Raw genomic sequence first — 25,348 nt, 5'->3', positions numbered from 1 at the left:
TCACATGAGCGAGTCCGGTGCGCATGCAGTGCAGTGGTGGGCGTGGCGCGACGCGCGCAATCCAAGGGTTACCGTAATTGATTCCTTGACGACTGTTCAACTAACAAGTGTGGCTGCGGCCGGCTGGGCTACAACTGTGGTACCGGTAGATATCAAACATCCATGCAGCTGCATAGGCTATGAAATCCTGACTGAGCTCACCAATTCTAAGATGCTGTAACTTTAGAAGAAAGAAGCTCCTCTTCAAACTAGAACGGTACGTAGTCTAAGGCCGAGTTGACAGGTTTCTTGAATTTAACCTTTGCGGAGACCATGCCATAGCAGCTGATGGTTGTTTCGCTTATGTGCTTTCCAAATACATATGGTAGTGGGTCGTATTACCGAACACTTTTCATGAATTTGATATCAAACACATTATTCCAATAAAATTCACCAAACTTTCACCATAAATACAAAAATACCTCCAAAATATAAACATGCAGAAATTTTGCCGAAATTGTTTTACATTTTTACGACATCAGCTTCCAATCGGACCCCTCTTCGCAAGTGAAATATTTTGGTCACTTGAAAAGGTATCGTATTACCGAACGTGTGTTTTCTATGGGAAAAGTTGGGAAAACAACAAAGTCACTGATGAGCTATTTTGACCATATTTTATTGTTTTGAGGATATAAAGACTTCGAAATTGTGTTTTTGATAATTTTTCATCATTTTTCTATTAAAGTTTCCTTTGGAAGGAAGTTGGAAAGGTTTGAGCGTATTTGATTATTTTCTGACGCATATGATGCGCGCGTTCGGTAATACAAGGCCGGTCGGTAATACAACCACTCACTATATATCAAGGAATCGTGATTGTCCCGTGTTCACCTGTGAGCAAATATAAAATGCACATTGCTATACGGTACGGTCATAACCGTACTCTGATTGGCCGATATTGTGACCTTTTTGTAAAGCCTAACTTTATAAGTTAGAGTCGTCACCCGTACCCATATTAAAGTTATTGGCTATTGCAAATCCGATGGGGCCTGGGGATGGGGGGGGGGGACATTCTGAGGTAATTTTTCTAAACAATATTTCATTTTAATCGCTAGAGGGTATTCATTTGTCTCGCAATCTACTATGGTCAACAAGGAAATTCGTGATCACTCTCGCAAAAAGTGTTCACTGGCTTTCTAGGAAATTCGTGATCACTCTCGCAAAAAGTGTTCACTAGCTTACAAGTTCACGAGCTTTCGAGTGCCGCTGCAACTCTTTATCAAGTGACAAGGATTGTCCGATATAGTACTGTATTTATACTAATTAGTATACTATTAGTATACTTTCATAATTGTAAATAATTCCGAAGCAGACAGCCTACTCGCATACATGAACAGCCAGCAACCGTCCATCCAGTTCACTCTGGAGACTGAACAAGGAGGGAAATTAGCATTCCTTGATATGCTAGTCCAAAGACACGAGGGCGGGAAACTTTCCACCTCTGTCTACCGCAAGCCCACTCATACAGACCAATACATACCATATGATTCTCATCACGACAAATCGGTCAAGAAGGGTCTTGTTAAATGTCTGTTCGACAGAGCAGCACGTATTATAACTCACCCGCCTGAACTCCCGAAAGAAAGAGCACACATACGTGGTGCCTTATACAGCAACGGCTACCGACGCCGTTTTATCAAGAACACTTTCAAGAAAAAACAAACACTAAGGGATCAGAAGGTTTTCAAGACTTGTACAGTCTTGCCATACATAGATGGCCTTTCACAACAACTTAAACGCCGATTAGAAGGTCACGGTATCCGAACGGTTTTCCGCTCGGACACCACCTTACGCAAACAGCTTGTACGCCCCAAAGACCCTATCCCTGATCACAGACGTGATGGCGTAGTATACAACATTCCTTGCCAGGGATGTGACGGGTCTTACATCGGAGAGACAGCCCGACCGATAATTGAACGCATTTCTGAACACAAGCGCGATGTTCGGTTACAGCGAACCGACACATCCGCGGTGGCAGAACATGCTTGGGAGAAGCAACACCACCCAGATTGGGAGGGTGTACATTGCATTGCCAAAGAAAGACATTGGTATACACGCAGGATTAAGGAGGCTATTAGTATACGTCTTTGTCCTAACAACTTCAACAGAGACAGCGGGATCGACATCCCCGATTTCTGGATGCGAACCATCCGACAGCACAATACCCCCTTACCTGGCAGTGCACGCCTACCCGATCGTTCCCGGCCCGATCGAGGGACCGCTCAGCCAGTCAACCCCCGCCCACGGGAAACTAGCGAGCCCGCCAATTTTGGTCTCATTTGCATATTGCCGACCCACGGCGTATTTGCATATAATTTGCATAACTCCTGACCAATCACACAACGGATCAGTGCCCACCTATTGTTCTCGCGCTTGTGCGTACGGTCTTGGAGATTAGTATAAATACAGTACGATATCGGACAATCCTTGTCACTTGATAAAGAGTTGCAGCGGCACTCGAAAGCTCGTGAACTTGTAAGCTAGTGAACACTTTTTGCGAGAGTGATCACGAATTTCCTAGAAAGCCAGTGAACACTTTTTGCGAGAGTGATCACGAATTTCCTTGTTGACCATAGTAGATTGCGAGACAAATGAATACCCTCTAGCGATTATTTCAATCCGCAATAATGAACCTATTTAGTAATATTTCATTTTATTGCTTTTTTTATAATAAAAATAAAATGAAATTGGTATTTTGAATCTGAGAGTGAGAGTGAGATGATATTTTATTTTAATTTATCTCTCACTCTCAGATAAAACTTACAATTTTATCTTGCTTGTAAAAATAGTAGATTTCATCTTGCATATCTATAATGATCCACGACAGAGCAGTGCCTGTGTAGACTTACCGATCACGTACCGGTATTTTACCATTGCATTGCAGTGTGGATGATCAGTAGAGGCGCACGGCCAATATGGGAGACTCTCTCCAATAAGGGAGACAATCTCCCATATTGGAGACTTACTTTGCAAAAGAACAAAAGAAACAACACCAACAAAAGCATGATTTTTTCCACCCAAACTTTTGTCCCACTGAGGTCAGAAGCCATTTGTTTTGTGTGTGGATGACAACAAATATCCTTATAAAAACAAAAGTAGACGTTGAATTTTTAAAGTAGACGGTGAAAAGGGGTAATATTTCATGAGGAATCTGCTTATCACATTTTTATCATCCGCCAAGGTAATCCTTTTTAAGCAAATGTAAACAAAGAAAATTGGTCTCCCAAACTGGAGACGGTCTCTGAAATTGGATACCCAAATTCTTTATAAAAGTCTGATATTGGAGATAATCTCTCTCATGGGAGACAGTCTCCAATATTGGCTGTGCGCCACTACTGATGATGTGCTTGTGCGTTGCGCCCATGTTACTTCGAAGAAAAACTAAAATAAACTTAGGAGTTAGGAAGGGGCTATTTTATATCTGCGACGTTGATTTCATAAATATTTCTAGGTGAATTAACTCCAAATGTTGACATTTTAAACAAGAAAAATTATATATTTATTGAAAACACCTTAATGTTATTCCTGTACAATCAGGATTTATTTCATAAGAATTTTCTTGACTATATAATGGTGCTTGAGAAGATGCGATACAGACTTTAAAAAAAGATGAGAGTATTGCCATTCTTTAAAAAAAAAATCTGTGTAAAGACGTGCAAGTGTATAGTGCAAGCCTATTTGAAGTCAATAAATTGACGCAATCTCACTCCTTGCCACACCTGACAGAATGGATTTCTATTGGTTGAGTGATATGAGAGAGCTATAAAAGCGTGTTTCTCATTGGAAATTGATTCTAAAATAGATGTGTCAGTTACAGAGATAAAATGAAGATAAAATTCTATATTTGCTTTACCCTTTTAGGCAATGTGATGCTCCTTTTTCATATAATGTTTTATTTCTACTATATTATGTTTTTCCTCACCCCTAGCAGATTTACAATACTAGTTACTCCATTTTTTTTTTCATATTCATTCCTTTTTGGATATATATTTATATACATATATATACTTATATATTTATTTACACTTATATTAATCTCTTAGTTTAATGATTTATCATTTATACTTATATCATGTCTTTTGCACATTATCAGTTATTCCCCATTCTTTCCCTTTTCCCCCCACTCTTATGCACCAGTTTATTATGCCTTTCGTTGTAACCTGTTTGACCCACCTCTCACTAATTCTCTTGTTATTCATCTCTTCCTCATACCCCCTATCACTCTTGTTCCAGATCCTGTTTGATGTTGCCTGCCCAATTATCTTAATCCCTCATAGCTTTTTCACTGGCCTTACATGTACTTACACTAAATTCCCTTTGTGACTGTCTATTCCCTTGCTTTCATCCCATTCTCTAACCTGATTGGTCATCACAACTCTCATGCCTTTTTTGTCTCTTGTTTCTAGTGTTGCTGTTGCATGACTGTGGTCTATATTATGGTTGTTCCTCTTTATGTTTGTCATTTTGCCTATATTCTGCTAGGATCAAAAGCTTAGGCCCCTTTTGACTCTTTATAATTCTTACACATGAAGTGCCATTGCTATACTATATGAACAAATTGTTGATGTTGGAGAATAATATTTAGTAGTTCATGTGAATGATGAGAATAGAAGAACTGCCAATAACCCTTTACTTACTCTTATTTTCTTAAAAACTGTCCATGTACTAAAACACTTGGATTTTGACATAAAGAAACAAGAACTTTGTTTGCTATCAACACAGAAAAATGATACATGGAAAATGTTGTAAGTTCCCGTATAAATGTCGATTTAATAGGGGTCAAAGTGTTAACCATTTCTAGGAACATCTATACCAGTGTGTTGGCTCAGTGGGTAGAGCGTCCGTCTCACAACTGGGAGGTCGGGTTCAAACCCCGTACGCGTCAGACCAAAAGACGTTAAAAGATGGGAGTTGCTGCCACCCTGTTTGGCGTTCAACGATTGAAGGGATAGAGCCTTGTCGACCTGGCGCTTCACAGTGGCTGCCGGGCCCACGATCAATTGGGCAAAGCAAATTTTTGGAGTATTTCATTTCATGTCTATTTCGAACAATAAATTATGGATTGTCATTTTCATTTTTGGTTTTTGGAATATTTTTAAACCTGATTTTATTGACTTGATCTCAATTGCTCGGAGTAAATATGACAGATTTATTCATGTTTGGATTGTATAAAGTTGATAAAATCTTTTTCTTTTTTGGTAAAAAAAAATCAAACTGCCTCAATAACATGTTCATGTTTCAATGAAAGTGATTTAAATCAGTGATTAAAAATAAAATCAAAAGTAATTTTTAATCAGCCAACCCTGGCTTGAATAGAAAGAATTGAATGTTTTTATTTCCTTTGATGTTAATACCGTTCCTTGGTGACTGCTCTATTCATCATTCTTCTCAAGAGCAATGCTTCACATTCACTCTGCATGCATTGCCATCCTTTCATCTCCTGCTTTGCATTCCTTATTACATGACAATACTATTTGAAATGTTCTTTTCTTCATGTTGATTCCATAGTTCAGTTAATGGTTTAGCCTTTATGGTGAAAGTAATGTACCTGTACATTCATAGAGCTCAGTTGTACAGTGGTCAAACAATTGTTTATGAAATAACCCTGTGGTTGAGAAATCCTGTAGACTTTATTTTGATTTTCTATTTTTTTTCATAATTGCCCAGGATATACTCTTAGTTGCCCCCAAATTAGCATAAATTTGCATATCAATTTTTTTTTAGATTAGATTTTAAAATTCAACATTTTGGCTTTCTTATATCTCCAAAGATTATCATACTTCATAAAATAAAGACAAAATTTTATCTTCAAGGGAGACCTTTTATTTGCTATGACCTGAAATAATTATTTCAAATGCAACGTTCCTGAAATTGCTTCCGGGTAAACCGGAACTTGGGTTTTTCCCCGGGGGCCACTTCCATTGACTAGTGGATATCATGCATGACCCCCAAAACACATAAAAAGGATCTCTTTTTAAGATAAGGCATGTTACGTACGTAACGCAATAAGGGTGTCAAAAACACCAAAATAATGAAAAAGGGTATATATTTCATGAGGAAAACTACATGTTTATGGTCCAATTCGCGAGGGTATAATAAGACTAAAATACTTTATAAAGGATGTACACTATGCCCTGTGTTTAGGGTCCGATTTGAGCGAGGTGTGTGGGATGGTACATAAAACCCAATTAAAGTAAAGGTAAAGCTGATGTCCATGACATAACAATTAAGATATCGTTGTACTTGTTCAGGGAGTCAATTCAGGGAATGCTTGTCAAGGCTACCATTTTATTTCCAATACTTGTTAAGGGTGGGGTTTCACATGCCAATACTTGTTAAGGGGTGCATTTTCAGAACATGGAAAAAACTTGTTTAGGGTGGTTTTCTTAACCCCATGGTCAAGCATGGTATCCACTCGTCAATGGAAGTAGGAGCTGGGAGCAACAATCTTCATTCAGTTAATTTGAAGTAGATCTAATAAAGTCTTACTTTATGATTAGACATAGATCTACTCTGAAGTTTCCTTATTTTATTGTATTGGATTTTGACTTTCTTTTTTCTTCAATAATATCTCTAATTAGCCTTTGGGTTTTTTGTATTTCAAGTGCAGCAGCGCAGCAAACTTAGAAGTGCAATTCAAAATGCCAGAAGCTGAACTGATTGTTGCAAACTCCATCAAAGTGTTGACTCAGAATGGAGAGTGTCGGGTTGACCTTTGTCTTGGAGACATCACAAGACTGCCTAAGAAGGATGCTGTGGATGTCATCGTCATTTCTGCTTTTAGAGGCAAGTTTATACATACTTATCATCATCGTCATTTACTTGTATTCAACATTTCAACGAGTGTAATTTTACAAGAGAATCATATAAAAAATGAATAGAAGATGTTAACAATACAAGTCCAGTGTGACTGGGTTTGGAAAAATTTAGACAATTTACCAGCTCCCACTTCGGCCTCCATCTTGATCTGGCAATGTATGGGTGGAAATTTTTACTAGAAGCAACTTTCTAATGCTGTAGCCAAATATATTCATTCTTTTCTACATGTATTTCGTTTCTTTGATTTGAATTAAAATTTCACTGTTCACACCCCCATTTTAAATTTTGCTAATACAATAATTAATACTCAGTTTTTATAGTGCTTATTACAGTAAAGTCTAATAGTGCACTGAAGTGGAAATGTTGGGAAGAAAAAAAAGAGAGAATACTTGATACTTTACTTTTATTCAACAATGCTTGTAGGACTATGCCTGTTCATCGGTCCAAGGGAATAAACTATGCTCCACGCTATGGCCAGTATTCCGATAGAAGGTTTAACTTAAACTCAGGTTTAAAGTTGTGGTTTAAGTATGGATAGCCAGTACATAAATCACTAACGGTAGAGATATCATATTTCAGCTCATTTAATTGGCTCTCAAATCATTCATAATTGTCAAGGAATTTGAAATAGATTATTGTCTTCACCATCGATAAATCAGGAAAGAGCACAGTAAACATTAAAGAAAAATACAACTTTAAAAAATTTGATACTTTTGGCTTCCCATGCTTAACCGCACCTTTACACCTGAGTTTAAGTTTAACCTGACTTCAGAATACAGTTTAATACATATTATTGAAAAATATATCGATATAGGCTTAACAAACATGATACTGGGAACATCCAGTGTGAATGCATTATGAATCAGGAAAATTTCAAGTTTATATTAATATTGGGAAAAACTAATTCTTTATGCATGGGCTTGAACGTATCAGAGGAATTTTGCTTGTTTTGTGAAGTTTTATTTGGTACTTAAGGTACATGTATTTGAAGTGCTCAGCCTTAAAAGTACAGCACAACCTCAAGTCATCAACTCCTCACATCCTGCCAGGTTCATTACCCATAATGCACCATTCTTAGCAGTATACTCTATAGGCCCACTAGAATGATAACATACTAATAAACTACTCAGTACATTATGTTAATTTAAGTTATAAAACAGATAGCTTTTTTCTCAAAGACATTTTACCTTTTCTCTTTACAAATAAAATTCTACGTTGATTTATTTTCTGTATTATTAATCGTTATCTCAATGGATATAGCTTTATAAGACTAGCTATTGATATTTTACAGACAATGTTTGACAATTCATCATCCTGTATACCTGAATGAGCTGTGAACAGGATTACTTCCTCTACACCAATTATCAAGTAATTCGCTTTCATTTCAGTACACTTTTCATTGGTTTTTCCGTCTACCATGGATTCTCGTTTTCTCAAACTTTGTTCCCTTCTTGCAACATCCTTCCCAGGTGACTATTCCCCTTCTCCTAAGTCTGTCATCGGAGCCCTCCAGCGTACCTTCAACATCAGCGTTGAGAATCTCGCCAAAGACAAGGAGGAAGATCTCCGCAAGCTCTACTCCTGCTGGTGGTCTAAGCCTCTACCCAGCAAGCTTCCCTACAGAAGACTGCTTTGCTTCGAGACTCGCAGGTATGAAGTGAGGCTTAGTTAGGGTAGTGTGTGAGCACAGACTCAAATTTGGCACTTGAACCAAAACCATGTCTAGAGCAAGGCTCCACATTAACTTTTTTTGGTGGTGGCCCATTCGGGCCACCCAAACCTTCAAATAATTTTTTTTGGTGGCCCACTAATAAGGTTTGGTGGCCCGAAAAATATAAAGAAAAACATTAATTAAAAATGAATAAAACAAACTGAAATATTCTGCAATCACTAACACGTACCACTATTCTTTGTACATCTTGTATGTAAATCGTGCTTGCTGTTATTTTACTTTGCTTAATTTGTGGTAATATATATATTGTTCTATCATTGTAAATATGAAATGATTGAAAGAGAATAAAAGAATTGTATTGTTCCCAGGTTGTGTAGATTTTTAATCTCCGTATAGACACATACTCATAATGGTAAAGTAAATAAATAGTGCATATATCAAACTCAGATAGATTTACAAAACAATGATTTTTCCTTTCTTCCTTTGATTGTAAAACCTAGATTATGCAGGCCCCAAATCCAGTTTATTTTCTCTTTTCCAGCATATTATAGCAGGAGAAAATCACATGCTGCAGAATTAGAACAATGTGTAAAAGGGGGAAATAAACAAAAATAATTTTTAGAATAGTATATTGAAAAAAGAAAACAAAAATTGTAAAAATGAATACGGTAAGTGAAATAAAGCAAAAGAAAAAATGAAGAAAGAAAAAAACAAAGAACAGGTCATAAAAAAAATTGAGAAAAAACAAAAGAAAATTTAAGAAAAATAAATAAAACAAAATTATCAAAAAATGGGGAAAATTATTATTATTCAGTAGAAACATGTTCTTTAATCAGGCATTTTCAATGGGAAGGGGTATAAATGGTTTAATCACTGAAAAAAATTGAAAGAAAAAAATAAAATGGCAAAAGTTATCTGGAAAAAACAGTGAGAAAATTCCTTCCCTATATTTGACAAAATGATGGAAAAAATCACATGTCATATCAATGAAATGCCTTCCCAAAGTATTTACTTCCTTAAGAGTGGTTTAAGAAGTCATTTGTAAACAAGAAAGAAAGAGCGGCCTATTTATTTTTGGCTCAAAGAGACACAGCTTCGAAATAAACCAAATATCAACATACATACAAATGCACATATGGGACTGTGATGTACTCACCTATGTGTTTTATGTGTATTAATGCATTTGGAAATCGGTCTTTTTGAGTCAAAAGAGAGGTCATAATTCCTCCTTTTAATGCTTGCAATTAATCAGGTTTCAGTAATATGGACTGTAGAAGGGCATTTCATTGGTGTAAAATGTGACTTTGACGTAGATTTCCAAAGTTCTGGGGAAGATTTCTTAGCAGTAACATTTCGTATCGCAGCTCCCTGGGTCTGAATAGTCTGCTCGTGCACAGCTAGCTGCATTGGTTTCATGCATGCAAAGCTCAGCCAGACAGCCGGCGCGGCCGGCTACTGTATGCTAGCGGTAGGCCTACATACTGTCATGACTATGCAATCTTTGTGTGTGTGTATTTGTGTGTAGATTAACAAAAAAGGCGCATGACGAATTGGCTTGCAATTTTAACTGTAGAAGGTTGATAAATGCATGCAAAATCAGGAGAAAAATTGCGCTACTTTGAAAATTATTGGTTGCCCGATTCGGGCCACCAAAACTTAACATTTTTTCAATAATGGTTGCCCGAGATGAATTTTTGGTGGCCCGGGCCACCGCTAATGTCGAGCCTTGTCTATAGTTAGGACTAGACCCCAAAATCTGTCTGTGTCAACCTTGGTAGAGCCAGCCACAGTACATAGTGAATCTAGTCTCACTACTTCAGACCATGCTTCATGCAATATCGGAACTGCAAAAACCAATGGTCTGTGCTGGAAGACAACAATGAAGTTATGATTTAACCTATTGCTTGCTAGTTTGCTATGCAAACAATTAAGTCACGGAAAATGGTCTCAATACATAGCCTAAATTCTCTGCCAATGACTAGAGTGCAGAAAATAGAACAGCATGTTTTGTTTGTGCTCTTCTTGTCTGAAGACAGGAACCGTATAGTGATTAAAGTTCCATCAGGGTGTATGTCTGCAGACCTGTATCTTACCCTGGAACAGGGGAGCATTCCAAGAAAACAAACAGTTTTGTGATTTTTCTTTACTGACAATTATTAAAAGCTACATGTACCAAAATCCTTGCATCTGATTGACTCAAGTCAGTGAAAGTCAGTTCCCATTTGGTTTGTATGCAAAGCCTATCAGAATTGAAAGTACATGCATTCCGTTTCAAAAGGGCCAAATCTCCACATCAAAACAAGCATAAATCCAAACCTCATAACAATTCTTAATCCTTATCCCAGTCCTAATCCTCAAGAGTATTCTGAAATTAAATCTCCATCACAACCCTACCCCCACCCCTTTAGAGAAGAAAAGGGTCGGGAGCTGTCTCGGGAGCGATTGCCATTTCACTTGTTGTAAATTCCTCAAATAGTGTTATGAAATGCCCCAATTTTCATGATTGTATTCATTTTTTATTTTTGTAGGGTCATGGATGGGCGCCCCCAAGAGTTAGTTGCAAATGTTTTCCGCTGCCTGGTACCTATACTGAACAATGAAGATGGGACAGTTATTATACCACTTCTAAATGCACAGCAGGTAATGATATGGAGCTTGGGCAAAGTTTATTTATATAGCACTTTTGACAAAAGTTTCAAAGCGCTGTTAGCAATACATAATAAAGTATCACTTTTACAATTATTCAATCAAATAAAAACACATAATACATAAATTAGTAATCTAGAGAATTATAAAAGAAGACAAATTAAAAACATAACTGTCAGTACTGTGTCTGTAGAAGCTGCATCTTCAGTCTCCTCTTGTAAGTGTCGGTGTTCGGTCCATTGTGAGTGTGCATGGAGAGATTTCCAAACTAAAGGTGCACAAACCGAAAAATAAAAAGCCTTTGCCATAGCGATTGTGGATGCGAGGCCAGAGTCGATTTGAAGATGTGAGATTACAAAAGAAGGAAGTATTCCCTGATAAAGGAGCTTTTAAGACACTTGTACATGTATACAGTTTTGATTATGATTAAGTTCGAGCGTTCTCTTTCAAAACTAGTGCTTTCTTAAAGGCAATGAATTTACATGTAAAGTCTTAATACTTGATCACTTTTTGCAGGGAGCTGATGAGGTAGCCATGTTAAAAGGGATGGTGGAGGCTGCAGTGAATTGGATGAAAGCTGGCCTGCCTCTGAGGCAGATGAAACTGGTCCTCTATGCTCAGGTGAAAGATGGAGAGGTCAAAGGTCACTCGCTTAAACGATTTGAAGACGTGACGCAAACCTTTGATGACCTCAAAGAACGCTACGAAATGCAGTTGCTCCTTCCAAAGGTTAGGCATAGTGTAATAGATTTTGAATGTATTTTGGGTCTTTTGCCAAGCTTATTTACGCCCTTTTCACCATTTTCTTTTTACATGTATAGTGTACTTGCATCTTTTATTTTATGAAATCATGTATTACTGCATGATTACTTTACAATGAGTATTACTTTGTTGCTGTGTTCCCCCCCCCTGGAAAAATTCTTTTGTGCGATTCACTGTCTGTCTATTACTCTATTATAGTTTGGTGCAGTTAGCCTTTTTCCGCTATATTGATTATGGGGAATACCTAGGGAACCAATGAAAATTCAACTGTTTCTTCTTAGACTTGTTTCCAGTATCCTGTTTTGTGCAGTGCTATGTTTGAAGGCATTTTAATTTAGGTTAAGTAACATGTAATATAACAGAGTCTGTAAGGCAAGAAACACTGATTAGGGTAGGGTTGTAGAAAATTCTGTCTGAAGATGGAATATATTTGGGAATCTTATGTAGCACTTGAAAGGGTCAGCAGTCATATGTAAGATATTGCGTAACCTACTCAGCTTTATGACATGGCTGACTGGTCTTTAAATCAATATATCGGGCATTGTGGACTAGTGGTTACGACTCGCCTCTTTCAATCAAAGGTCGAATTCCAGGTGAGGTAAATGGGTACCCGGAAGGATTAATTCCTTGAACACACTGAGCGCTGGAAGGCATTTCGACCTAAAGCTGTGGTAATAATAACAATGCGTCTCAGAATAGATTATTTCTAGATAGATGCCGCGATATAAGTGCCTATTTTTTTATCACCTCTTTATTGATAATCATATAAACAAAGGTAATAAACATAAAACCCGGGTTATCCGTTCTTAGCAAACACGATACAGGGTGACAATAATATATACAACATAGATGTGAACATAAATACGAACATGCAAATAACAAAGACACAAATGAAGTTCATACTTGAAAAAGAAAACTTATACGGAGTCTGTATATTCAATGCGCATTATAAATTTGAGTATTTAATTGATTAATCATAAATTTATACAAGCCAAATAAATTCCATTACATTTCTACAAAGTGATAATCATCATTATTATATTATATATGTGGAGCGTTGTGGCCCAGTGGATTAGTCTTCGGACTTTGAAACAGGTTCGTGGGTTCGAATCCCAGCCACGGCATAATTTCCTTCAGCAAGAAACTGATCCACAGTGTGCTGCACTCAACCCAGGTGAGGTAAATGGGTACCGGTAGGAAGTAATTCCTTAAAAAGCTGCGTGCGCTATGAACGCCTAGCTTAGCCAGATAATATAGAAGCACCTTGAGCACCTAACAAGGTGGATATGTGCGCAATATGAATACCCTATATTATTATTATTTCACATCAATATATTTAGGCAGTTCTGTTGGAGTTTGATGTGTACCTGTCATTCAGTAAGGAGGATGAGGAAATTGCCAATGTGATCAGGGAGAAGCTGAGCAGTGCCAAAAACGGCATCCTGATCTATGACAGCTCCCAGCAGGCAATGAATACTGACAGTGTGTTTCAACAAGATATGTACTCAGTCATGATGAAAAGTGCAAGGGTAGTTACAGGTAAGAGGTCTACAAGAACTTCATGTATAGCTACATGTAAATGGATAATGAGGTTGTTGATGCTGCAGAAGAACAAGGTTAATTCCAATTCTCCCGGGGGGGGGGGGGGGTGGCCATAATGCCCCCCCCCCTCGACAATTTTTGGGATATATCTGCTGCAAAATTTTTGGACCTTGCCACTCACTGACTTTTTACTTTCAAGTCTCGTTCAAATTTTGAGACCAAGTTTGAAATGCCTGGGTACGCGGTTACGACATTATGCAACATTATGTAAGTGCATGTCAGACCCAAAATTGCTCATAAACGTGATTTCATGTACAAATCCAATGCAAATTGTGTATTTAGCCAAAATTCGTAATTGTATCATTATTTCTACTTTTACTGATTAAACTTAATTAATTTTGCCTTGTTTATGATCAGAATTAAGTCTGGAACGATTTCCATCAAAAAAAACAATAAAAAGCAAAAAGTAAAAAAAAACAAAGAAATACATAAGAAATTTAAAAAACAATAAAATACATAAAAAATCGGTCTTGGTACCAGAATCTTTTTCATTCACAATTGTTAGGAATGCTGTAAAGAATACTTTCACCCAAAAATAGCATTTTAGGAGCTTTATTTAGTGAATCAGATCAAAAAGTATGATTTCATGAATAAATTAGCATAATTAATTCATATAAAATGAAAATATATGAATTCAGTGAAATTTACCAATGCAATTGTGTAGATTACGTCATTCTCTACCATCATGCAAATTTTCGTTGTGATCACGTAATCGGCAGCTGAGATCTTAATTTAGTGAAATTTACCAATGCAATTGCGTAGATTACGTCATTCTCTACCATCATGCAAATTTTTGTTGTGATCGCGCAATCCGCAGCTGAGATCTTAAGGGGGGAGCCATAATGGCCTCCCGGGAATGACAAGAATCAAAATACCCCGGGAGATTTAGGGTTAAGAAGGAGAAGATTTCAAAGAAGATGAAGGAGGGGGAGAAGGAGAAGAAGATAAAGAAGGTGAAGTAGAAGAAGAATTAAAAGGAGGAGGAGGAATAGAACTAAGTAGAGACAATAATAGCTGTTATTTTGATTATAAAATGATGACTTATGATTGCATTTAAGACTAAAAAATAAATGATTGGTTCTACGTTTTAAAATTCTTATTCTTCTGGTCTCACTTCCAGTTCTCAGTCCTCACTACCTCAAAAATGATGCCTGCATAGAACAATACAACATCGCTCTCTGCTGCAATCGCAGAGCTCTCCGAGACATGCTGGCTCCTTTCTATGTGGACTCCATAGAGCTAATGCCCACTTACATGGGCCTAGTTCAGTATGTAGACTGTAGGTAAGTATTGACTGTTTGAATAAGGAATAATCATAAAGGGACAACCACATCTGTGACCAGCCCCCTCCCCCCAAAAAAAAAGAACTCGCCTAAAATTAATTTTGAGATTTTAATTGAATTTGAAAAAGCAAATCCTAAGCTTTGAAAAATGATATATTCATCAACAATAACCCACATAAGTATTGATTGAATACAGAAAAAAACTCAGCGAGAGCATTGGAGAAATAAGGGTAAAACAATGTTTGAACTTTGTGTTCACTCAAACATGAGACATACACCAATCTCAATGAAAATTCACAGCTGTCAGCAGAAACGTGTGTCAAAGAAACTCTTTTACCTTGTTTTCTATATAACTTCACAACTTTTAATTTTAACAGTATGAAGAAGAAGAATCAAAGTATGAAGAAAGCCAACACAGATAAGCATTTGCTGATGTGGTTTACAGTACACCATGTGGAGTGTTATAGAAACAGTGGATAGAAGAAGAGAAGAAATGGATAGGCAAGAAAGTGGAGATTTGAGAGTAGAGTATTCTTTCTTGAAATAGTCCTGAAAATAACTGTAAACCAGAAGGAATGTTGAGTGAGAACAGCTTGAGTAGTAGAGCTGATGAGGAGATGCAGGCTTGAGTCGGCGAGTAGAGATGATGAGTAGTAGAGTAGTAGAGTAGTAGAGAAGACGGACAGTCAACCTGTCCGAAACTTCGAGTCTCTCTCGAATCTCCTCATCAGCTCTACTACTCAAGCTGTTCTCACTCAATATTTCTTCTGGTTTACAGTCCTTTTCAGGACTATTTCAAGAAAGAATACTCTACTCTCAAATCTCCACTTTCTCACCTATCCATTTCTTCTCTTCTTCTATCCACTGTTTCTATAACACTCCACATGGTGTACCGTAAACCACATCAGCAATTGTACATGCCACCATGCAAACCTTCAAACAACATCAGATAAGCATTTGTAGGACAGTTCATTATTATTCCTTGAAAGGTACCCGACATTGTGCTAGAATTCCATATTTACATTGCCAATCTCTCAGCAATTACATAATTTCTCCCAGAATGCTTATTCTTGTACATATTTTTCATTTATACAAACAAGCACTTTGGTGGCCATTTGATTTGATTCTTTACAAACTTATTTTTGGATTGTCACAACTGGCATTCATCTTTATCCTAGACCCCATGATCCGTCAAAGATCCAAGTTGCCTGTTCAGAACTATCTGTCTCCCTCTCCGTATCTGTCCACGCTGAGCTCACCGTTGCCGAGTTTGATCCTCTCCGCTATGACGTCTTTCTCTCGTACTCTCACCGTGACACAGAAAAGGCTAACTGTTTTGTTGATATGCTGCAACATTTAGCTCCAAATTTGAAGATTTTCTTTGATGTACAGGAATTGAAAGCAGGTTAGTGTGCCTCTGAACCCCTTTTTAACTTAAAGGTATAAGAATATTGTTACAGCAAACTTTATTTCACGAGAGAGTCTTTAAATTCAAGGCCAATTTTCACCACATCATTGATCTACATGTAGATCTGGTACATTAGCATAAACTCATCATTGTGAAATCATGAAATCTGAGGTGAAAACTGAAAACACTAATGATCCCTAACACAGAAAATCATATCATGTGGTCTAGTGTATTAATATTGCTGAAAGAAATACCTTGAATTTGATGGAATTACTTTTTTATTTTGTTAATTTCTCAGCAGTTATGCATTTTCTTCTAGAGCCACATGGCATATATTTTGTATTTATGCAATACGCACACATGGGTGGTCATTTTATTCGATTTTGTTTGAAGTAATTTTGAGATTAGGCCCGTTTCGGGTACACGTGTACACGCACGGTCAAGTCAGTGCACGTGTACTAAATTCCATCACCGTGTACACGGTAGCACCTGCATAAAGCTTGCGTGGGACTGTAAAGTCAGTGAATAAGCTCACAGCCTCACATTAATTCTTAGCTCTAAGACACTGCACATGTTTTAATCACTACTATGTCAATATATTTCAATTAACCTTCCAAAATCGCTGATTTAATCCACATTTATTCTGGAGACTCAAGTTTTTGTACCGCACGAAATGGGTATGCTCCGGTCAGTGCAGGGCCCTAGTAAGCGCCGACGTTCGTTGGATGCGCATTTTGCATACTATACCGTACATACATGCACAGATCGCTGCAGAATTGAGTGTGACTGAAGTTATCGATTGATTTTCATTATTTTATTGCCAATTTGAGGAGCGTGTGTTTGTAGGCTTGTAGCACATGTGTATGAGCGTATAACACCTAACGAGACTCTCGAAAGCGTTCTTCAATCACTTTTAGAGCCAATTTGAGAATCACCAATTGCGACAGCGATCATTGCTCCAGTTACGTGTTATACGCTCATAAACATATGCTACAAGCCTACAAACACGCTCCTCAAATTGGCAATAAAATAATGAAAATCAATCGATAACTTCAGTTACACTTAATTCTGCAGCGATCTGTGCATGCATGTACGGTACGGTATGCAAAATGCGCATCCAACGAACGTCGGCGCGAACTAGGGCCCTGCACTGATTTACTTTTGCATTCTTTATTAATTTAATGCGCTGCTAAGCTGAGTAAACTTTTTGATTGCACCAATTTTCGTGGATTGATACTTCTAACTTCTCAGGTAAGCTTTAAAACCGTGACTTAGGCTACATATAGGTAACACTGAAAACATACTGTAACTCACTCTCACTCAGTGTTTACAACGTGTACACGACCGAAAAACACGCCTTGTACACGTGCATCAAAAATGGACTTTCAAACCGGGCCTATTTGAGATCGTTACAGTATGGGCACTTCTCTTTCAGAAAATATTGTACATCATTCATAAGACTTAATATGAACTATTTTCTATAGATCTCAACCCTAAAATCACCAATTTTTGTTTCCTGATGATTTTCCATTATATGACCTATTCACCTTATACTTGATTTTGGTTATTCATTATTTATTATCTTAGCAGTGGAAATGTATTTAATTGTAAGAAATAGATTTTTTGTTCCAAAATATTTATATTATATTGGATGGCTCAGAATGGAATACCAAAAATTTTCCAAGAGTTTGGGAAATTGTTCCATAAATCGCAGATGAGTGGGATATTGGCCCTAACGAGTGGAATATTTCTGGTATTTCGTGAAATAAAGCCATCCAATATAATTATCATCTAGACCCCCCCCCCTCCAAATATAAAAAGAGGGAGAAATTTGATTTAACAAGTCATATCACTTATCACATTATGGCATCATCACTTTAGAATCAATTTTGGTTGTTGACATGCGACTTACATGTAGTTCATTATGACATCATTGAGCGTAATTGTGATCTGTGCTGCGTATCACATTGCTTTCATTGTTGTATGCGTTGTATATTTCACGCATTCGGGCATGCGCACTAGACTGTTGAATATGGTCTCATACTCAACAGCAAATGTTATTCAGGAGCCTATGGGATATTCGTCGGATTTTGGTCATTTTAGGGATACTGATACTGCACAGGCAATTGATGCAGACCAAAATACGCGATTATAATGTATGGCCAAAACGCTCTATATATAATAACTTATATCCTGCTACAGTTACCCAGATATCTAATTATTTTAATTTCTTGATTATGTGCATGACTTAGCAAAGTTTCCCTTTTCTTGCATTTTAATATTTGGAAATGAATATATATATATATTTATATGTCAAGCAAGTTATTATCTTATGGTGAGCAAATTTTTATATTTATCATTATTTGTTTTATTTATTATTTGTTTTATTTCTTGATTAGGTAAATCCTGGCAGCGTACCCTGTATCACTCCATAGATGGCTCTCGTTGTATGTTAGCACTCATATCAGAACCTTACCTCAAGTCAGCTGTGTGCCAGGAAGAGTTTGCACTTGCTCAGGCCAAGCATTTTCAAAAGGTCAGTAAATCAATCAGGTTGGATCTTTATATAGTGCTTAGCAATTACTTTATCAGAAAGCTCTAAGTGCTCAACCATAATGCAGTATAACTTCAGAAATTGATTGTTTCTTGGGATTGTATGATTCATTACTCATTAAATGTCAGGTCCACCATACCAAAAATTTAATTGGAATGAAAAGAGAAAGAATCAAACAAGCTTTATAGTGAAAGTTTCATCAAAATTTGGTGTGAAATATAAAGAATTTGAGTGGATCGTTGTGGCCCAGTGGATAAGTCTCCTGACTTTGAAACAGAGGGTCGTGGGTTTGAATCCCAGCCATGGTGTAGTTTCCTTCTGCAAGAAATTTATCCACACTGTGCTGCACTCGACCCAAGTGAGGTGAATGGGTACCCGGTAGGATTAATTCCTTGAATGCATTAGCGCTGAGAGGCAGCTCGAGCTAAAGCCGGGGTAAAAATAAATAACGCGCCACGCTTTATAAATGCCTATTATTGTTTCAAAATTGTGCATAATTTCAAAAAACAATGGTGTGCACATCCTGGTTAGTACATATATGAAATTTAGGGAACCAATGAATTCATCAACTAATAATTTTATGAATTATAGCAATTACAATTTTATCCTCATAATGTAAAATAGGATTTATTCATCCCTGGACATGTGGTATTGCCAATATTGAAAGCTATTGCAGTTCAATGAAGATCTTCCTCATTATAAGATGTGCCAAATGGCATTGTTCTTTGATTAATATAATGAAATACCAAAGAAATATTGAGTATGTAATATCATTGGCAAATTTGTATATCACCCATGATGTGTATGCGACTGTTTTGTGAAAATAAGCAAACATTTTTAAATGCCGTAACTTATATACTCAATTCAAATGATGAAATTTTCAGCAATGGGCTAGTTTGCTTTTTCTCTTTTAAAATCAAGCAGAGTTTTCGCTGGGATGGATTTAACCTAAGTTTGCATATTGAATGTAAAATGTTTCATTATATTATTTTAGCAACATAGGGCATCCATCATCTTATAAATGCCGTCAAGTTTAACCTTTAATTATGGAACCTATTGATTTTGTGATTTTTTTGTTTGTCACATAAATACAGTTTGAGAAATAATGATTACATCTGACTGTGCTCACATCCTTTATGGTTTTCCAGGCTGTATAGTTCATTGTAATTTAACTATCAGTTCTGTTGAATAATTGTCAATCATATTATACCTAGTGATTGTAGAATAATGGAAACGGTTTAAAGGTTGATGCACTGTTTTCGCAGTCATGACGGGGATGGATTCTACAACAAGAAATCTATTGTCAAAGGCCCTCCACAGCAAATAGTCTGTCAAAAATCAGTGAATAAAAAATAGCAGTATCGTCCAGGGGTGTGTTCCACAAAGAATTTAGTGTGACTTAAGTCCCACCTAAATGCTGATGCGTACATGATATTGAAAGAAAGCCAAGCTCAGACTGGTTTGCAGTAGTTCAGGTATTTTATTCTATGAAAAACAGCCTCGCTGCAGAGACAAAGAATAATAAAAATACAATGTAAATATATATTGATAAAAAAAAATCATATGGCCCATGTACAACATTTATTCCATGTGATAACTTACAATTATTTCAATAAATAGTTTACACAATATGATGATTATAAGTATCAACATGACATTTCTTTATTCTTGCTTCACACATGTGGTTTGATAAAAATATACATTTATATCATCTATAACTAGACTGCAGTTTGGATAAAAATGCCAAACAAACAATTCCTGAATATTACACAATAAAAGACAGGTTTTATTGCAATACGATCCAATTAAAATAACTCACCGCCCACTACTCTCAATATCTCTAGGTTACTCTACTCTGGTAATTAGGCCTACAGTCATGACAGTGTAGATGCAAACATCCTCTATAGTGAGGTTGAGCTAAAGGGAAAAATAAAACAATCAACATCATGAAATGGATCTGATGGTAAGTGGGTTACATTAATGTAAAAACATTTATAAAAATCTTAACTTCAGAGGCATAAAATATGTCAGTTTACATATAAAATCATCCAGTAGGCATCAATAATTATTTAGTAAGAGTAAAATACATGATTACACAAAGTTTACAAGTATACAGTAGTATAATAATAATAATTAACTCACTTGTACTTTGACTCAAACTGACACGGGGAAGACAACCTTCTTCTCCAAAAGCTCAATCTCTTCTGCCCTCTTCCCGCCAATTTGTGCTCTAGCTGGCTTGAAAAGAAAGCCTTCTATACCTATTGGGGGTACATTATTGCTACCCCCAACTGACTCTTGATTGGTCAAGAGATCAACTCAGCCAAGTATATCCAGGGATGCTTAAATGCATACCTGAATACACTTTGAACAATAGCCATTGTTCACCAAACTACAGCAAATTTAAATTGCCTGATACAACCCAATAGGGGTAGCCAATTTCACATTACAACAATATGCAAAGCTCAATCTTATTGATAGATACTCATTAGTGCGCGTCCTCAGACACGATCTTTCCAATGCGGTCACGCCTTTCATACTGTACGCAACTCGGTATTTAAGTGCAACTCTAAGTCATACTCAAATCTTTGTGAACCCCCCCTGGACTCTGGACAAACAACATATTTGCAGTTTTTCATCTGCTCAGAATCTTACGATAACCTTGCTGTTTATTTTGATTTGACAGGCATTTCTAATAGATTTTGTGTGTTATAGAATCCGTCACTATTGCAATTGCAAAAACTCACTATTATTGACAAAATCTTATCTTTTTGGCAAACTGTTTTCAGGGCAAACAGCATCTGCAGCTGATCCCCATTTTTCTTGAAGATCTTGATGCTGTCCCACAGGAGTTCACCCATATTCCAACGGTCAAGGGAACTCCTGATGTCTTTGAGGATACTGTCAGCACTGTATGTCCAGCGGTCGTCCATTGGCTAACAGGAGGAAAGGTGGATTCTAGTGAAGTCCTCACCAAGCTCTTTGATGAAGAGAATGTGAGTTCTGGAGACCGTTTCATTGATGTTGTCAGCATCGACAAGTTGATTTGCTCTCACTGTTACTAACTACCAGAGGCTAGTGCCTCACTGCCAATCAAAACCAAGGATTTTCCTGACAAAATTTTCAGTGCTGACAACTTTCGTCAAACACCCTTCTGTTCATCCAAATGGAGTTATTGTTTACTTTTTATTGTGTGCCACCCCCTTTTCAATGGGAACTACATATAAAAAATCTTTAAACTGATGTAGTTGCAGCAATGAATGATGTCATGAGAAAGTTTTTAGAATAATGGTTATTTGTCATCACATCTTAGTTCTAGATCTTGTATATTTTACTTCACAGATTCCTTGTTCATCTGCAGATGATGAGATGCGATCTTTCCACCAGGCATCTATCCAGAAGGAATTTGGTACTTCTGACATTTTACTAAATCCCGGAGTTCACTTCCCACCAGCATTAAGCAGTGTCTTACAACATTCTGATTCAGACACTAAGATCGGAGAGAGTGAAGCTACATCTTCAACCAATTATGATGTTGTAATCAGTTACCACAGTGAAGATCAGAAGTTTGTTGACTTCATTTGCAAACTCCTGGAGAGCAATGCTCCAAATCTTGCTGTCAAATCCGTTGCAGGCAACAAACGGGACAATCTGGCTTCACTTGACAAGGTAGACTGCATCATACCGGTTTTGTCTCCGAGCTACATTGAAAGCCCAGAGTGTGTGGAGGAGTTCCATGTTGCCATTTGGCGCCAAAGGGTCGCCGACCCTGATACCCCACTCATGCTGCCTGTGCAAGTCCACAGCTTGCCACAAAAACCTACCTATTTTCACCTGGTTCACTGCATTGTCAACACGACAGATGGTCTTTGGGCACAACTGACTGGGCAGCACAAAGTGAGCCTACCCAACGACGTTGAACACCTTCGAATTGGAGATGGCACGTCACAGGTGTCGCGATCTGATGCCTTAGCACTGGTGATGGCTGTTTATAAGATTCTACATAGATATGTCCAAGCAAAGTAAGATAATGTAACTTCATTTAGTATAGAAATTCTTAACAAAAATTTGCGTAGGTCATTGAAATTTGAAAAAGTATAGGAGATTATATCTGTGTTGCTCCAAGATGGGGAAATTAAGAAAAAATAACAGTTCCCCCCCCATGATGCAAATTGTACATGATATGAGAAAGACATTCCCACTTCTTAGTGTCATTAAAGCAATTTTTTTTTTCACTTGAGAGAAAATAGAATATTCTTTTAAAGAATAGATTTTCTCTGCAGGATGTTGGGGGGGGGGGGGCAGCTCAAAATTCTACATCTTGTATACCCCTATTTCAGTGATGATGTCACAAATCTAATATTTCTGTAGTAAAATGCATTTGGATTCTTGTTGTGGATATTTTGGGAAATGCATACTTGTATTCAGAGAGGCTAGTCCTTATTTCCACACCTGACAACTTCCTATGATATAACAGAAATCCATAAAGTGAAAAATGTCATTTTTGGCAGAAATACATCGGTGGATACCGAGACTTCACCCAGGCCAGCTCTCTTCAATGTGATGAAACTCAGGGAGCAGATTAAACAGTTCACAGAACCAGATTACAAAGAAACATCTCGATTGGTTGGTATACTGTATATTGTTTGTTTTTTTCAAAGTTTTGTGATTCCACCACCTTTTGATATCACCCTCCTCTGTTAACCATTCCTGGGGGATGGTTCATAACGGTTAAAGTGTGAGTTAGAGTCATTCTCAAGCACCAATACACTCATGTTATTACTGCGTAATATGGTTAATGGATATGCGGCAGTGCGTGTCCCTTGCACATGATCTGACCAATGCCGTTATTCTGCGATATATACTGCAGGCAGCTCAAATTTAAAGCAACTTCCTTTCAAATAAGCCTACTAATACCATCATGCAAAAAAAAGATATTAGCCTCTCTTCTGACTCCTTTAAAGTTATTCAAGTTACATTTATTTCAATGTCTTCCTTTTTTTTCTTGATGACTGCTTACTGAATGTTTAGTTCCAATAAGCTGAATCATTAAAAAATGAATTTTACCCTGATACTAGTGCTAGGAATAAAATGCTGCCTGTAAAGCTATAACTCTAAATCATGTATGCATAAAAGGTGGCAATGATCTCATTAGTTTGCTCAATGATTCTATTGAATCCATGAAAAACTTCTAATTTTCAATGAATAAGAATGCATTGAATATATTAAAAATCATTTTCTTTTATGACTATGAATTTGTGATTAGATTTATTTGATGGTTTTCACAATATCAGTATATGGTATTCATTGTGACGTCATAACTTTGGTACTCTATATCCTACCTTCTTACTTTTCCTTTTAGATCCTACTAGACGTGGATCCAGCTGACATTCCTTCTAGCTGGAGGGAAGTTAGACAAGATACGGGAGATGAGGAAGGAGAGGACAGCCATTCTCCAGGAAGACTGCGCACACGGATGTACAAGAAGTCGTCTTTGTGTGGATTATTGTGATTTATACTCTTATACAAAGGAGAAAAGGATGAGGGTCTTTAAAAAAGGCTGAATGAAAGGTTCCACGACATTTGCTCTGACGACAATTGCTCTGATCGAAAATCTACATGTTAAGCCAAACGTAAAAACCTAACTTTCAAAACTAAATAAACCCTAATCCTTATCTTTCCATTAATATTCTGAACCAAAACCTACAATCCTAACTCTGAGATGTTGAGATATGAACAAATGTTGTGTCATCGAATGAACATTACTTTGTGAGACCAGAGACCAGTTGCACAAATATTCAACATAGGAGACAAGCGCAACTTTTTAGCTACTAGCTCGTCACTTTACTGAAAGAAGAGCACTACTGCCAGTGAAGTTACAATGTCCTGTAAGACACTCACCACCCTTTTGTAATATGTAGATTGATAATAATGATAATGATAGGCATTAATTAGTTCCATTGATCTGGAAATAATCTATTTAAAGGTGCATTGATATTATTACCCTGGCTTTAGCTCGAGCTGCCTTCCAGCGCTCAATACAAGGAATTAATCCTGTTTAGTACCCATTCAGCTCATGTGGGTTGAGTGCAGCACAATGTGGGTAAATTTCTTGCTGAAGGAAAACAAGCCATGGCTGGGATTCGAAACCAGGTCACTCTGATTGAAAAACAAGAGTTGTAATCACAAGACCACGACACAGCTAATACTATTCATCAACTGTGGGAAAAACAATTTGGGTGATTTTTCTGTGTATGGCTTCAATAATTTTGAACCGTGGACTTCAACAATATGTTCTAGGCTTCTAGCTAGTCAGGAAGATTCAAGGTTTTCTTTGGCCAATGAGATTTCTAGATTTTTCTGTGTGTGGGAGAGTGGGGTATACATGTACATGCTGTGCAATATAGAAGAGTGTGTCTACATTCAGTCTCGCCCACGGTTCAGCTGTGAGAACGTCCATCACATTGCAGTATATTGATTAAACAATAGTTTATTTGAAACCATTCACAATACTTACTGCATTATAATATGTATATTTTTACTTGAATGAAATATAGAGGTATTTT

The 25,348-nt window shown here is 37.1% G+C and overlaps 1 protein-coding gene and 1 long non-coding RNA gene across 4 annotated transcripts; one reads left to right on the top strand and one right to left on the bottom strand.

The window, feature by feature from the left end:
* Positions 1–103: 103 nt before the first annotated feature.
* On the top strand, positions 104–24,578 carry LOC121424424. Of its 2 annotated transcripts, none has more exons than XM_041620110.1 (13): positions 104–256; positions 6,647–6,822; positions 8,325–8,505; positions 11,056–11,167; positions 11,690–11,902; positions 13,276–13,474; positions 14,658–14,820; positions 15,999–16,225; positions 18,628–18,764; positions 21,572–21,778; positions 22,125–22,804; positions 23,294–23,408; positions 24,145–24,578. In XM_041620110.1, the coding sequence occupies exons 2-13, from the start codon at positions 6,678–6,680 to the stop codon at positions 24,292–24,294; spliced, it is 2,529 nt and encodes an 842-aa protein (XP_041476044.1). In that variant the 5' UTR covers positions 104–256; positions 6,647–6,677; the 3' UTR covers positions 24,295–24,578. The 2 variants fall into 2 exon arrangements, with proteins under 2 accessions (XP_041476044.1, XP_041476045.1); XM_041620111.1 differs by having other exon boundaries at positions 6,642–6,822.
* Positions 20,201–21,231, bottom strand: LOC121424426. 2 transcript variants are annotated; one of them, XR_005971377.1, is made up of 3 exons: positions 20,925–21,231; positions 20,602–20,699; positions 20,201–20,285 (listed from the first exon to the last, which is right to left on the bottom strand). It is a non-coding gene; the product is annotated as an uncharacterized LOC121424426 (long non-coding RNA). The 2 variants fall into 2 exon arrangements; XR_005971376.1 differs by lacking the exon at positions 20,201–20,285 and having other exon boundaries at positions 20,601–20,699.
* Positions 24,579–25,348: the final 770 nt, after the last annotated feature.

The sequence above is a fragment of the Lytechinus variegatus genome, chromosome 11 (genome assembly GCF_018143015.1).
Source record: "Lytechinus variegatus isolate NC3 chromosome 11, Lvar_3.0, whole genome shotgun sequence".
Classification (NCBI taxonomy): domain Eukaryota; kingdom Metazoa; phylum Echinodermata; class Echinoidea; order Temnopleuroida; family Toxopneustidae; genus Lytechinus; species Lytechinus variegatus.
This window is presented reverse-complemented; position numbering and strand designations above follow the sequence as displayed.

Bases quoted from the DNA above. Each gene is read 5' to 3' on its own strand.
- LOC121424424 (XM_041620110.1), top strand. From the start codon at position 6,678: ATGCCAGAAGCTGAACTGATTGTTGCAAACTCCATCAAAGTGTTGACT. The intron at 11,168-11,689 runs GTAATGATATGG...CACTTTTTGCAG, and splicing joins CACTTCTAAATGCACAGCAG to GGAGCTGATGAGGTAGCCAT. The intron at 16,226-18,627 runs GTTAGTGTGCCT...TTTCTTGATTAG, and splicing joins TGTACAGGAATTGAAAGCAG to GTAAATCCTGGCAGCGTACC.